Source organism: Cryptomeria japonica, chromosome 7 (assembly GCF_030272615.1).
Source record: "Cryptomeria japonica chromosome 7, Sugi_1.0, whole genome shotgun sequence".
NCBI lineage: Eukaryota > Viridiplantae > Streptophyta > Pinopsida > Cupressales > Cupressaceae > Cryptomeria > Cryptomeria japonica.
Window position 1 is genome coordinate 15,624,220 of NC_081411.1, and position 13,325 is coordinate 15,637,544.

General features: G+C 38.3%; 1 protein-coding gene across 4 annotated transcripts in view; it reads left to right on the forward strand.

The window, feature by feature from the left end:
- Positions 1-747: 747 nt before the first annotated feature.
- LOC131037135 (myosin-3) overlaps positions 748-13,325 on the forward strand; it is a 134,550-nt gene continuing 121,972 nt past the window's right edge. The window contains exons 1-3 of one of the 4 annotated variants that reach the window (XM_057969177.2): positions 748-1,114; positions 1,295-1,357; positions 1,682-2,471. In XM_057969177.2, the coding sequence (XP_057825160.1) occupies positions 1,890-2,471 (582 nt within the window). In that variant the 5' untranslated portion in view covers positions 748-1,114; positions 1,295-1,357; positions 1,682-1,889. Of the gene's footprint in view, positions 1,115-1,294; positions 1,358-1,585; positions 1,605-1,681; positions 2,472-13,325 lie in introns of those variants that run through there. The other 3 variants (XM_057969179.2, XM_057969180.2, XM_057969178.1) reach the window with 3 other exon arrangements.

Consider the following 13,325-nt stretch of genomic DNA (forward strand, 5'->3'; position numbering starts at 1 on the left):
CGGAACATTAAAAATAATAAATAGTTACAATATTTCAAAATACGGTCAAATAAAAAATAATTTCATTTACGACTTTTTCCCGTCGAATACGGCGCAAAACTTGTACTGTGCTGACTTCGTCTCCAACGTTAAATATCTCGCACGTTCGACACACGTAATATGATAAAAAAAGGAAAATGGTTAGAATTTGTCGTTGGAAATTAAAAAGCTGCGTGCCCTTTAACAATTCAGGCCTGCAGGCTTTTTGAGCAGATAGTTCGTCTGCTAGCTGCTGTCGTTCTCTGGTTAAATAGGACGCACATCAAATGGATTCAACGGTGGATCGGCTGGACAGATGCGTAAGGTTTAACGGTGCAGCCAAAAGTTAAAAAAAGGTCGGCTATTTGCCCGTTGGGAAAGTCGAGATGCGCACTGATTACCGAGCCCGTGATCAGGCTCCGCGCTCTTGGGTATAGTGGAGGCTTAAAAAGGGAGCAGGTTTCTCGCATCGGAGGGTAAACACGAGAAAGTCTGCCGTCTACTTAATTCGACGAAGGGGTCCACGTCGGAGACAGGGTCAGACGTGGCAGAGCTCAGCATTCGGCCTGTAACGAACAGGTCACATGTTCGAATCCCCGTACTCCTCCATAAGGAATACAAACCACTCAACCATGCCGTTAATTGATTCGAGTAGTTGATGCTGGCTGTAGCTACCCTGATTATCTACACGTAAACATTGTGAAAAAATTACGTTTCAGGTTGAAATCCCGCTCCTTGCACGAAAACCTATATGTTCTTCAGTTAATTACACGTAGACAAAGGGTAAATTGCGCTGTCGTGGATATGGTTAGAATGGAGCGCGCAGCACATTAGTGTTGCAACCGCTCAATAATACACTTTTTGTGGACACTAAATTTATGCAACTAGGGCTCTACATTGGCCGTATCGGGAATCGAACCTGAAACTAATCCTCAAATATTTCGGCCGTCTTTGCGAGTTTATTTACCAGGATTGTCTAATTAGACATTTTACTGTAATATGAAACTCTCTGAAGAAAATCTTAATCTATTTGTAACCTTTCTGACAGGAGGAAGACGATTTTCGTCATTTTCAGCTTCTCTGTTTTTCTTCTCAGGTTTCAGGCGCTAATATTATTGTGCAAATGATTTTTTGAGCGTAATTTGGGCGTTTTGTGTTTTTTCCCAAGTTCAGCTTTGCATTTTGGAAATTTTGAGACGACTTCTGTAATTTTTTTTTTTGCGATGTGTAGAATTTTAAAGCCTTTATCTCTTATATTCGCTGTTTTAATGTGCAGATTGTAAATTTGAACCGTGCGACTTGCTATGGTCTTAGTTTCGCGTAACATCGCACTGAAACGGTACATTTCCAGTGTCCCGAGGTTTTGACTGTAATTTTTTGTGTACTTAGAAGGTCTCCGCTGTCTGATTCTGCCTTGTTCGGAAATTGCAGATTTTTATCTTTTGTTTTCGTATATTGCTTGACATTTGGCTGTGTCGTTTGGTAGGTTATATATCGGTAGTTGATGTTTCCTATGCTTAGATAGGGAAATCTCTCAAAATGTATAGTAAAAGGGAAGCAAAATCTGAAAGAATTTTCTGGATAGGGTAGGTATAGAATGAACAAAAAATCAAATGAACTATGAAACGGTGAATAATTTCCTGTCGCCTCTGTTTGACCGCAGGAACGCTGTGCGTCCGTCTGGGTGTGCTGAATCTTCTATGAGGCTATATTTAGCAAAGGGAGTTTTGGTTTTTACTGAAACGGAAAAGAATAGCAAATGATTGTTGACAATTTGTGTGGAACAGGGGAAATCGAGCTGGCTTTCCTACTTTCAAATAAAACTAACAATCTGAACGTTTTCACTCATTTGGAGTTGAAAAACAGTATAAATGATGAAAACTATGGATGTCCCAATTGAGCGAAAGCTCAGTTTAATGGAGGAAATGCTCGTCGATTCAATCAATAAGTACGATTATCGATCCAGTAATGCCCCTCCTACATTGCCTCGGCGACCGACTTCGAAAGGAAGGCTTCCTTCAGCAATCAGAACAGGAAATGTTTTACAGACACAGATTAATCTTAATAATGGCAAAGATCAGAGCCGATCCGCGTCTTCAAATTTGTTTTCCAAGAAGATTCCTGATGAAAAGACAGCAAATTCTGTACCAGGTGATAGAAATCATTGCTATGCAGAGGTTAATAGAAACTATGTCAAATCTATTAATAGTGTAAGGGCTGGAAGCAATCGTGAATCTGATCTGGAGACGGTTTGCAATGGCAATACTCCAAATAAAAGTGGGCTTAAGACGGCCAATGAGGGAAGTTCTACTGAATCACCATACAATAAAAATGAAGATTCATCAGAGCGTTCTGGTGAAAGTGATGGTTCAGATGCTGGTGATTTGTCCACCGTATCTGCAGATGACCATGGAGACCGCAAATGGGTAGAGGACATGTCTGGCATACAAAAGGTGATATTCCTCTCTGTTACGGCCTTTTTGATGAACACGTTTTGACTTACTAGAAAACAAATATGTGGCCCTGTTAACTCAATTACTAATAAAATTTAGCTGCCCAATAATTGGAATACGTGCTTGATTGATTGTATTCAGTGGTCTTCAATCTGATAAAACATCTTTTTGGCTTCTGATATTTCATTTGTTCAAGAGAACAATTGGATATTGAAGCTAGTATTTAGAGTGAAATATATCTGTAGCAGGTTGAATCACTTTGAGATTCTTTGTTATCATTTGTTATGAGTTCATGCTGACAATTGGGTAAGTGTTTTCTACTTGTCTTCTCTAACAACTTGGACGTATCATCAGTTTAGCCACTTATTAAGAATACATCTCTCAGTGTTAAACTTGCATTTGGTTTTAGTGTTGAAGCTGATGCTATTAAGAATTTCTGCCAAGAAAATGGATAAATACCTTTAGTTTTTCAAATCCTGCTTGAAAGAGTTACCGTAAATTTACTATACTCTTTGAGTGTGTCAAGTCGTTAATATCAATAACTATATTAATAAATATTTTCTAGGATTGAGACTTTAACTGCAGCTGTTGCACATTTTTATTTTTATATTTGCTAGATATTTGTCGGACTGGATGTTGGTAGAACTTGTGGCTGTACTATGTAACTGCCTTCTTTGGCACCAGCAAGAAGAATTTGCAGAATTTTACTAGGAATTTCAAATTTATGTCCTAAGGGCATGGCTGCTGTTGCACATTTTTATTTTTATATTTGTTAGATATTTGTCAGACTGGATGTTGGTAGAACTTGTGGCTGTACTATGTAACTGCCTTCTTTGGCACCAGCAAGAAGAATTTGCAGAATTTTACTAGGAATTTCAAATTTATGTCCTAAGGGCATGGTTATAGACCAATTGGCAGCTACTGAGTGCTTGCTAGTTAGTGGTTGGCAGTTTGAATCCTATGCCCCCTGGGAGTTTTCCTCACTTCAGGTGGACTTTACTGAGAATAGGCAGGTTTATAGTGGCTACTAACCAGAATCAGAATCGTTATAGACCAATTGGCAGCTACTGAGTGCTTGCTAGTTAGAGGTTGGCTGTTTGAATCCTATGCTCCTGGGAGTTTCCCTCACCTCAGCTGGGCTTTACTGAGAATAGGTAGGTTTATAGTGGCTTCTAACCAGAATCAGAATCCTAGTAAGCTGAGATGTTGACAGATGAAGCAATGAAGATGTTAGTTACCAAGGGGTCTTATGAAGGACTATCCAATCTAGCAGCCTACACTCACATCCCACACAAGCCCACGCACAATGGAAGCAAATTGTAACATGCTTATTACTATATGCTTATAATAACATGCTTTTTATTTTATTTTCCTGCAGCTTATTACAACATGCTTGTAAAAGCACACAATACTATAGAAGCTGATTTCACTTCCTGCAGCCCGCCTCTTTCACTACAAGGCTTCACACAACCCTTTTCTTATCACAATCTTCACCCTTAAAGGGTTTTCATTCCTCTAATAGAGGTCACTAACTGTTAGCTTCCTTTCTGCATTCTGTGCTGAACAGAGAGAGAGTCTTCTCTCTTCTCTCTCTTATGAAAAATCTCTCTAAATCTTTGGGAGATGGAAATATTCCAGCCAAGGAGATGAAAATATTCCAGTGGATACCTTGGAGAGTTGTAATGATCACCAAGATTAATGGAATTGATCATGGTGAAGACCATAAATAGCCACATGGCCTAGGGACAACTCGTGTAGCCTCCAAATGCAAGTAACAGCCAAGGACAAGCAGAAAGATGAATCACAAAAATCAGAGGATAATAAAATACTTCATGGAAATATTCCCACGCTGTTACTAAAAGCTTCAGCAATAGAATACCGTACAGCCACTAATCCAGTTGCTCATCATCAATTTGAATAGCCAAGATAAGGCCAATGAAATGTTAGCCACCTGAAGAAAATGACTGAAGACATGTCAGTTGGAACATCATGGCCCAACAAACAAGGAAAAGAAGCTTAAAAGTATCAGCCAAAAGGAAAAATTAACTTCCCAAAATAGAAAAATAGAAGGAACAAATTTATTTAATCTGCTGCTATGTGTTATAAAACTCGGCCAACAATTGCTGCTCAAATATAGAAGGGCAAAATAAAAGGCACATCCTTTCAAAGATTAGTTGCCATGTGAGATAAACCTACAACATAATATAGGAAGAATATCTAAATTGATATTTCTTGTTTTAGCAATAATAGTTATTAGAAAATAACTTGAACAACCCCATTGTCACCACAATTAGAAAAGGAGAGACGTTCCTCTATAAAATAGTTATTGCATTAATTACTATTAATCACTTTATCTTCTTAGCATAATATTCAACTTCAACATTAATATTTGTAGCAGCATTTAAAGTTTCCTGTTGCAGCATTGAAATATGGTAAAATCAATCCAAAACAAAACATATTTGCAGTCCTCCTGTAGCATATGTACATACTGTCCTTCAATGCCAGAAATGCAGTCCTGTAGCAGTATGCACAGTCTTCTTGTGGTAGTTTCTGATGCAATCCAACACATGACAGTCCTTTGGCAGCCTCAAGAATAAAAGTTATTACCATGGCATTAAGCACTATAAAACAAAACATGTCTTCTTGTAGCAGCATACATAGGTTTTGTCACAACAAATAAACAGTTCTTGTAGCAGAAAATGCAGAGTTCCTGTGGCAAAAATATAGTAAGGGTAAGGTCCCATGAGGGGGGCTTCGGGATCTATTTTCATGGAGCAGGAGGTCTAATAAATCAAAAAAATTTATGCTACAGGATAATTTGGAATCTTTTCCTGAAAAATAGAAGCCCCTACATTTTAGGACTGCATATTTCAGCAGGTGCAATTGGGGTGGGGTTAGAAATTGCCTCACCAGCTTAGGGATTTTTTCTGCCGCTTGTCAATTAGTTTCTATTTTAAATTCCCACCAGAAAAATAACAAAACAAAGAAAATGGTGTTCATTTAATAATTTTTTATTTGCAATGCCCTAAATTTTAGAAATTAAACTTTTAAGTTGATCAGGACTACTAAATCATGGGACCACCAGCATTAAAATATTCGTAAAAAATCTTAGCAGCACCCATTGAAATTTTTTAGGAAGCTCCCCTCCATGGGACCTGTTGATGTGTTTTTTACGCACATGCGAACACAAAATAAAATACCATAAGTATCTTATCCTCTCTTGAACAAAATCTTTTGGATGCTGAAGATTCGCTTAAGGATCACCTAAAAAAGATTCCAAGGTTCATGAATGTAGGGTCACTACGTGTGGATAAGCTCTGTTGGTTTGATGTGATTATGCTGGAATCACAAGGGGACTTACATTCGAATGCCTGAATGCTTGATTTGCTGGAACTTAAGTCCTATCTACTCAATAGGGTCACTACGTGTGGATAAGCTCTGTTGGTTTGATGTGATTATGCTGGAATCACAAGGGGACTTACATTCGAATGCCTGAATGCTTGATTTGCTGGAACTTAAGTCCTATCTACTCAATTGGAAGATTAAAAAGAGCAAAAGAGGTAGGGTTTGAGAGAGTCCAGTCTAATCCTAAGAATGTAAGAAGATAGATAAATGAATAGGTGGAATCCTACCAAGCTACGTCTCACCATCAACTTGAACAATTTGACACAAGCTCAGTGCAATCTTCTAAGGATGTTTCAAAGATGTTCAAACCAATACCGCCAAACATTGATCACCATTCAAGTTAATGCATAAACAATGAGTGTAGGATGATTCGAGATTAAGCTCATTTTATTCCAGTTGACCACACAAGGCACTCTCACAATCAGCAAGAGGCTAGTGTGTATGGACTAAGTGGATTCCACATAAATACATTCAACAACTTCTTCCATTCAATCTAATCAACATGAAAATAAATTGAGAAGTAGAACCATGAGGCTTGTTGAAATAACAAATTTCACCATAACTTCAATGAAAAGAGTATCTCATTTACAAGTCATACCAACAATTCTTCCCTCTCCAAATCTACTTCTATTCTAATTGCTATTCTATTCTTTCCTAACTATTAGTTATTCTCCAACTATTAACTATTAACTATTTACTATTACAAATCAAGAGCTTGAGCCTTTTATAGTGCTCTTAATACAATTCAACGACTCGGATCAATTTGAGATCAATGGCCAGGATTTTACAATGAAAACCCTAATTAGGGTTTGTTACAACAAACTCTCCTTAGCCAATGAGAAAATTACATTCCATGAATGTGAACCAATAGATGTCAGGGGTAGGTACATTGGAGCTTGTGCCATCACTGATGGGTCAGGTACATTGAATCAAGACATGTAGAGGTAGACCTTCCCTGATTGGTGAGTGGTGACTAGGATGATGATTAGGACGCCGCTTCAACTTGCACTTGTAGAGTTGACTTGTCACCATGCAGGGATGTTGAGAGATATCTCTTGATACTCAACATTATCTAGCTCGCTCAAAGTAGTGGTGTTGGGAAGTATTGATGTAGCTAAGTCTTTCTTCCATCCTTACTCGTGTTTCTTGGAGTGATTGCACGATCTCTCCTTTGCCATCTTATGATCTCTCCATGTCGATGAAAACCTTGAAGATAACCCGCTATTGCTTGCAATTGTTGAACACTTGAAGTTTTTCAACTTAGTAGTACTTTGAGTCTTCTTCATGCATTTGAGGTGTTCTTGATGTTGACGAAGCTTCTTAAAGTAGTCCCCTTGTATCTTGTCCTTGGTGTTGCATAGTGATGATAGGAAGTGTTTGTCATGATCGAGTCATCCCTCCATCCTTGCTTGTGTCTCTTGCCTTATGGTGGTTGCATGATCTTCCCTTTTATATCTGCAAAACAAAGCAAGTACAGTATCAAACTCATATGATATATAGCTTATATAATCTCTTAACTTGACACAATCTCTGATTTTGAATGATTGCAATCAATAAGTTCATTGGGTAATTTGAATACCCTAGGGCAAACCTAGGCCGTCTAAAGATGAATTTGCTTGTTGATAGGCCTCTTAGCTGAGTAAATTCGCTTTTCCTCAATACTTAAATGGTAAATTCGCCATTTCAAGACATCAGACCTGCACCCTCAATAATGAATTTCGTCTATAGGCAGGATGAAATTTGCAAATATGCTGATGAAATTCCTTGTCCTGCTGGAATAATTCGCTGACCTGCCATGGATGGAGAGAAAAATGTTTGAATTGATGCTTAGAATGATTGATTTGACCTCCTGTTATATGCGATCTAGGATAAAGATACAAGGCCGACCTGATTTAGTATGAATAAAAATAACTTTCAAAGTGCTGGCCGACTTGATCTCTTCTTAGCAATTTGAAATTTCGAATTTGTTTAGGTGCCAAAATACTTGTTTTGTTGAATTTCACTTTGGATCTCATGCAATCGCTCTATGTTCTTGCCAAGGACGGGACCTATAATAAAGTTCGCTGGCTGACCTTTATAAAGCATGTTCCTATCAATTTGCTGCATGTTATTTGAGTGGTTAAGATCAAGATAAGCATCTCGCTCTATATCCTTTCCAAGGACAAACCCAAAATGATTAAATCCGCTCCATGACCGCCTTAGGGACAAGACCTATAATAAATTCGCTTTTGACCTTGCTAAGGACAAGATCGAAATCAAATTGCATCATTTGATTTGATCGATCAAGGTCTAAAACAAGTAGTTCACTCTCTGACTGGCCTAAGGTCAGGACCTAAAATGCATTTTGCTTTGTGTCCTCTCCAAGGACAGGACCTATAATGCTGTTCGTTCCAAGACCTTGGCAAGGTACGCTCATGATTCTAGACAGAGTTTGCTTTATGACTTCTCCAAGATACATATTCAAGTTCGCTTAGGACCCTCAGCAAGGACAAGGCAAGGTGACAATTTTGCTCCACGTCCTTTGGAAGGACGGGCCCTATATGACAATTTTCGCTCCAAAACCTTTCTAAGGATAGGACCCAAAATGTAAATTTTGCTGTGTGTCCTTAGAAAGGTACGCTCATGATTCTAGACAAAGTTTGCTTTATGACTTCTCCAAGATACATATTCAAGTTCGCTTTGGACCCTTAGCAAGGACAAGGCAAGGTGACAATTTCGCTCCACGTCCTTTGGAAGGACGGGCCCTATATGACAATTTTTGCTCCAAAACCTTTCTAAGGACCCAAAATGTAAATTTCGCTGTGTGTCGAGCCCAAGGACAAGACTCATAAGAGAGTTCGCTCTATGTCCTTCCTAAGGACAAGCCCTAAATTGTAAATTTCGCTCTCAGACCTGTCTAAGGACATGATTAGGTTCGCTCAATGACTTTTCTAAGGACAACCATGAAAACAAAATTTGCTCAATAACCATCAGCAGATCGCTCTAGACCCTCAGCGAGGACAAGGTCAAAATAGGTAAAACTCGCTCAATGACCATGGTGAGGACAAACCTTATAACTGAAAACTTGCTCTATGATCTAAAGGAAGATTTTGCTCTATGTCCTTAGTAAGGACAAGACTCAAAGTGCAATTCACTTTTGGACCAAGGTAAGGACAAGGTCAAGATGGAAAATTTCACTCACTGTCCTTTGCAAGGACATGTCCAAAATGATGAATTTGCTCTGTGTCCTCTCCAAGGATAGGCCCTAAAATGGAATTTTCGCTATGGACCCTTGGCAAGGTACGGGACCTAAAGACAAAATTCGCTCTTGACCCTTGGCAAGGTACGGGAGCGAAAATGATAAGGTCAAGGTAGGAAGTTGTTTGACAAGTTAGTCTTTCTGTCAAGATTCATATATGCAATATAAAATTTAAGTAGAAAAGGTATAAGGAAATGCCACTTATACTTTAAGTTATATTCCATATATATTGTCAAGATGTTTGAGAGTGGTTTCGGACCTCCAGGAGTTATAATGCGAAATCTAGTTTTTGGAAGATCCTTCAAATTTCTAGACTTAGTCAAATTTCAGGGCATTTTAGGATTAGGATGACATTCTAGACACCCAAATTTCAAGCCATTTCAGGATCAGGATGACATTCCAGACTTCTAAGGCGAGTTCGCTTCGACCTTGATGTAAGGGATAGGACTTAGGAGGACACTATGCATTCAACCAAGATTTAATTTAGCAACTTGAAGCGTGACCGGATAATACTTTAAAACCCTAGGAATGATCTAAATAACCCCTAATCACTCAATTGACCTGATCTCCTGGCCACCTAGCTTGATGACCTTTGAGAAACTCAATCCCTCAAATGTAAAGGCTAAGACACTAAAACAACCAACAACAAAACTAAAAGAGCTAACCCTAGAAAGCGAAAAGTGGGGGGTCCCCATTTGCAAATGGGCCGATGTGTGAATACCTCACAACAGGACCTTACCCTAATCCTGTAGCTACAAATATATAGTCCTCCCGTCTTTTCTATAGCAGCTTTAAAACTAAATTGTGGCAGCAGGCTTGGCTTGAGATTGAAACAATCATGAAGAAGGCCTACAAAAACTAAATAAACATGTTGATGGACAGCTACTCATTTGAAAAGCAAGTTTGATGAAACCACACAAAAACAAGAAACACACAAAAAATGAACCATAAAACTAAAAACAAACTAACAAATATTCTATTGGGTGATATTAGATTACATGTGGAATATGATGCTCCTACATTAGTTACTGGAGTCAAATTTTTGTTTTGGGTGGAGATAATTAAGGATTGCAACTGTTTTCCCTGTTCATAAAAAGGTCCCAATAAGTCAGTGGTTCCTTATATGTCCCTTAGGATTCTTGCATTTTCAACAATTATTTAGCAGAATCTTTACATGTTGTTTCAGAGACTGTAAAATTGGGGAGCTCTTTGATCATCCTTGGCCTGGGTATTGTTGAAATTAAGAAGTATCTTCTGCTTCTTGTTTCTCTTGTTAAATTACAAATGAATGATTTATCTTGATCCCTAGTTTGATTTATTTGACATTGGACTAGATGGGTCACAAATATCTGTCATTTGTAGAAATGCCACCATACTTCTATGCAGTCAATAAAAAACTATAGGTTGTTGAGAAACTGGGTAAACAACACATTGACAATAACATGTAGTGAACTGTTAAGAACATGTTATAAATCATACAATGGAAATAAGAAGCAGCAAATTTATAAAACAACAACACATAAAAGATGATACTAGATTTATGTGGAGAAACTCTTTTGGAAAAAAACTCCACCATCGAAGAAAACCTAGTAATGTAGTAATCTTAGGAATATGACTACAATGCAATCAACTCTTTCTTTTGTTTTTGTAGGAATCTGGTAGCCCTTCTCAAAGCTACAAAAAGCTTTTAGAGACCAGTAATGTATTAATATTAGGAATATGAGCACATCAATACAATCAACTATCTGTTTGGTATGGTAACAATTTGGTAGCAGAACTTTCTTCGAATCTACAGAAGACCTTAAAACCTCTATCTATAATTATATAGAACAATTGGTATCTAAAACAATTGGACAAAACAATGGGCAAATACATTGTCTCTATAATATACTCCCTTACTTTTTTTTTGAAAGTTTTCTGAATGCTAGATGTGTAGTTTGAAGATAAACCACAATACAAAATAGGAAATGCCAAAATAATATTTGCAGCAAATATATAAGAGAAATATGCTCAATATGGTCAATATTAATTAAACCTGCAATTGGAAATGTATATCAGATTTATTACAATTTGTGGACAGCAATATAAGATTAATTTCAACAATACCTAGCTGACCCATTGGCTTCAAATAAACAATACAAGCATACCCTAATGATCTGAGATTCTGAATATTTGCAAGTTTGATTTATGCTCTATAATAGCAAACTGGAGCTCCCAAACTTGGATGCCACACCTCCACGACAACTCCCACGAAGTGAATGTTACTTTGCAGATGAACCCTAGGTGCCTCCAAATGCAGCAACAAACCCTCCAAACTGGATGCTTGGTCTCCTCACAACTCCCACGCCTCACTACATAGGGTACGGCCAGCAAAGGGAAGAGGTGGCTAGCAAATAGGATGAAATATGGGCCAAATAAACCTCCAAATCTGCCTTCTTTACCCCACCAATCTGTCCTTTAATTTCCTCAATCCAAAACAGCAGATGCAAACTGAAATTTGACAATGAAGCTCAAATGTGTGTGACCTTTGCATGAAATTATTAGAATAATACTTTATTATTTTATTATTAATGCTCAATATTGTAAACTTAGTGTAAATATCTTAATAAGATCTTGCTCAATCTTATTGGCAGTTTCTTTTTAGAAACTTGCCCTCTTGTAATTCTTTGTAATCCTATTTATTGAGCGTTTGCTCATTGTTAATAACATCCAATTTTTTACCAATTACTTGTGTAATATGGTATTAGAGCCAAGTTATTTTTAACAGTTTTTTTGAAAAATTTATTTGTTTATTCGAAATTGCTACTTTGGCAGTTCGTTTTGGCTGCAGCTACTAGGGTTTTCTCGCTATTTTTTGCCCTCTCTCGTGACATGTCTCTCCTGCATTTTGCGCAACCATGCGACGCGTTTTTTTCCCGCCTACAGATTTTTTTTCTGCCTTTTTTGGACGGAAATCTGCATTTTCGGCTAGGGTTTTGACCCTCTAGATTCAATCGAATTTTTTTTCTGAGCACAGATTCGTGGTAGGTTTTTTGAGATCTCAACTGGGTCGTCGTGAGGATTTTCGTGCCTCGATTTTTGAGCCAGTGGATCTAGATTTCTACAGCAGATTCCTTTTGGGTTTTTCACAAGGATTTCTAGGTTGTCTTTGGATTTTTCTGGGTCAGCCGGATTTTTTTTTCGAAATCCGGCCATCCGTACTTCATTTTTCTTGAAGTCTGTACCTGCATCTGTCTCGGTTTTTGCATTGGGATTCAATTTTTTTGAATTCTGTGCCAACACCTCTTTTAGTTTTTTTCGTTTTCCGTGCATTGGGAAATGTGCAAGATGGCGTCATTGACCAACTTGATGTTGGAAGGCAGTCAGCGATTTAATGGGAAAAATTATAACACCTGAAAGCAGCGCATGCTGACTATTTTTGAATATCGCTGCTTGGATAATCTTGTTTTGGGCACAGAGTCCCATCCTCAAACACCTGGAGCTGACCAGGACAAGTTTGATGACCGTAATCGAGAAGCTGTTATGCTTCTCAAGCTCTCTATTACAGATGACCAGCCACCTCAGATTCCTTCTGGCAAGTCAGCTGCAGATATTTGGAAGTATCTGAAGGAGTTGCATGAGACGTCCGACAAGAGTCGAGCCTTTTTTCTGAAGAATCAGCTGTTCTCCATTATGATGGATGAATGCATGTCCTTACAGGAGCATCTTACAAAGAATAAGGACATTCGAGATCAGCTCGAAGCTATTGGTCGACACATGGAGGAAGAGGATATGGTAGTCATTACTCTGAAAAGTCTACCAAAACCGTATGAGCACTTTATAGAGACTCTCAACATTACTTCTACTAATGTTGATCTGAAATTTCCCAAGTTATGCACCAAACTTCTGCAGCAGGATCGTTGGAAACAATAGTTTGGTAGCGGTGCTACTTCAGCCTCCTCAGAACATGCCTTTGCTGCCAAATCCGTTCACAAGGATAAAGGCAAATCCCAGTCATCCCAATCCTTTCAGCAGAAGGGCTCTTCTCAGTCTCAGGATGGTTTCAAGAAAAAGAAGGTGCAATGCAATTACTGTCACAAATTTGGTCATATGATCAAAGATTGCCGTACCAGATTGGCTTTCGAGCAGTGGAAGCAAGGAGGGTCCCAGCCTAAAGCCAATGTTGCTGAGCACACAGAGCAGAAAGAGTCTACCTTTTATGCCTTCATGGC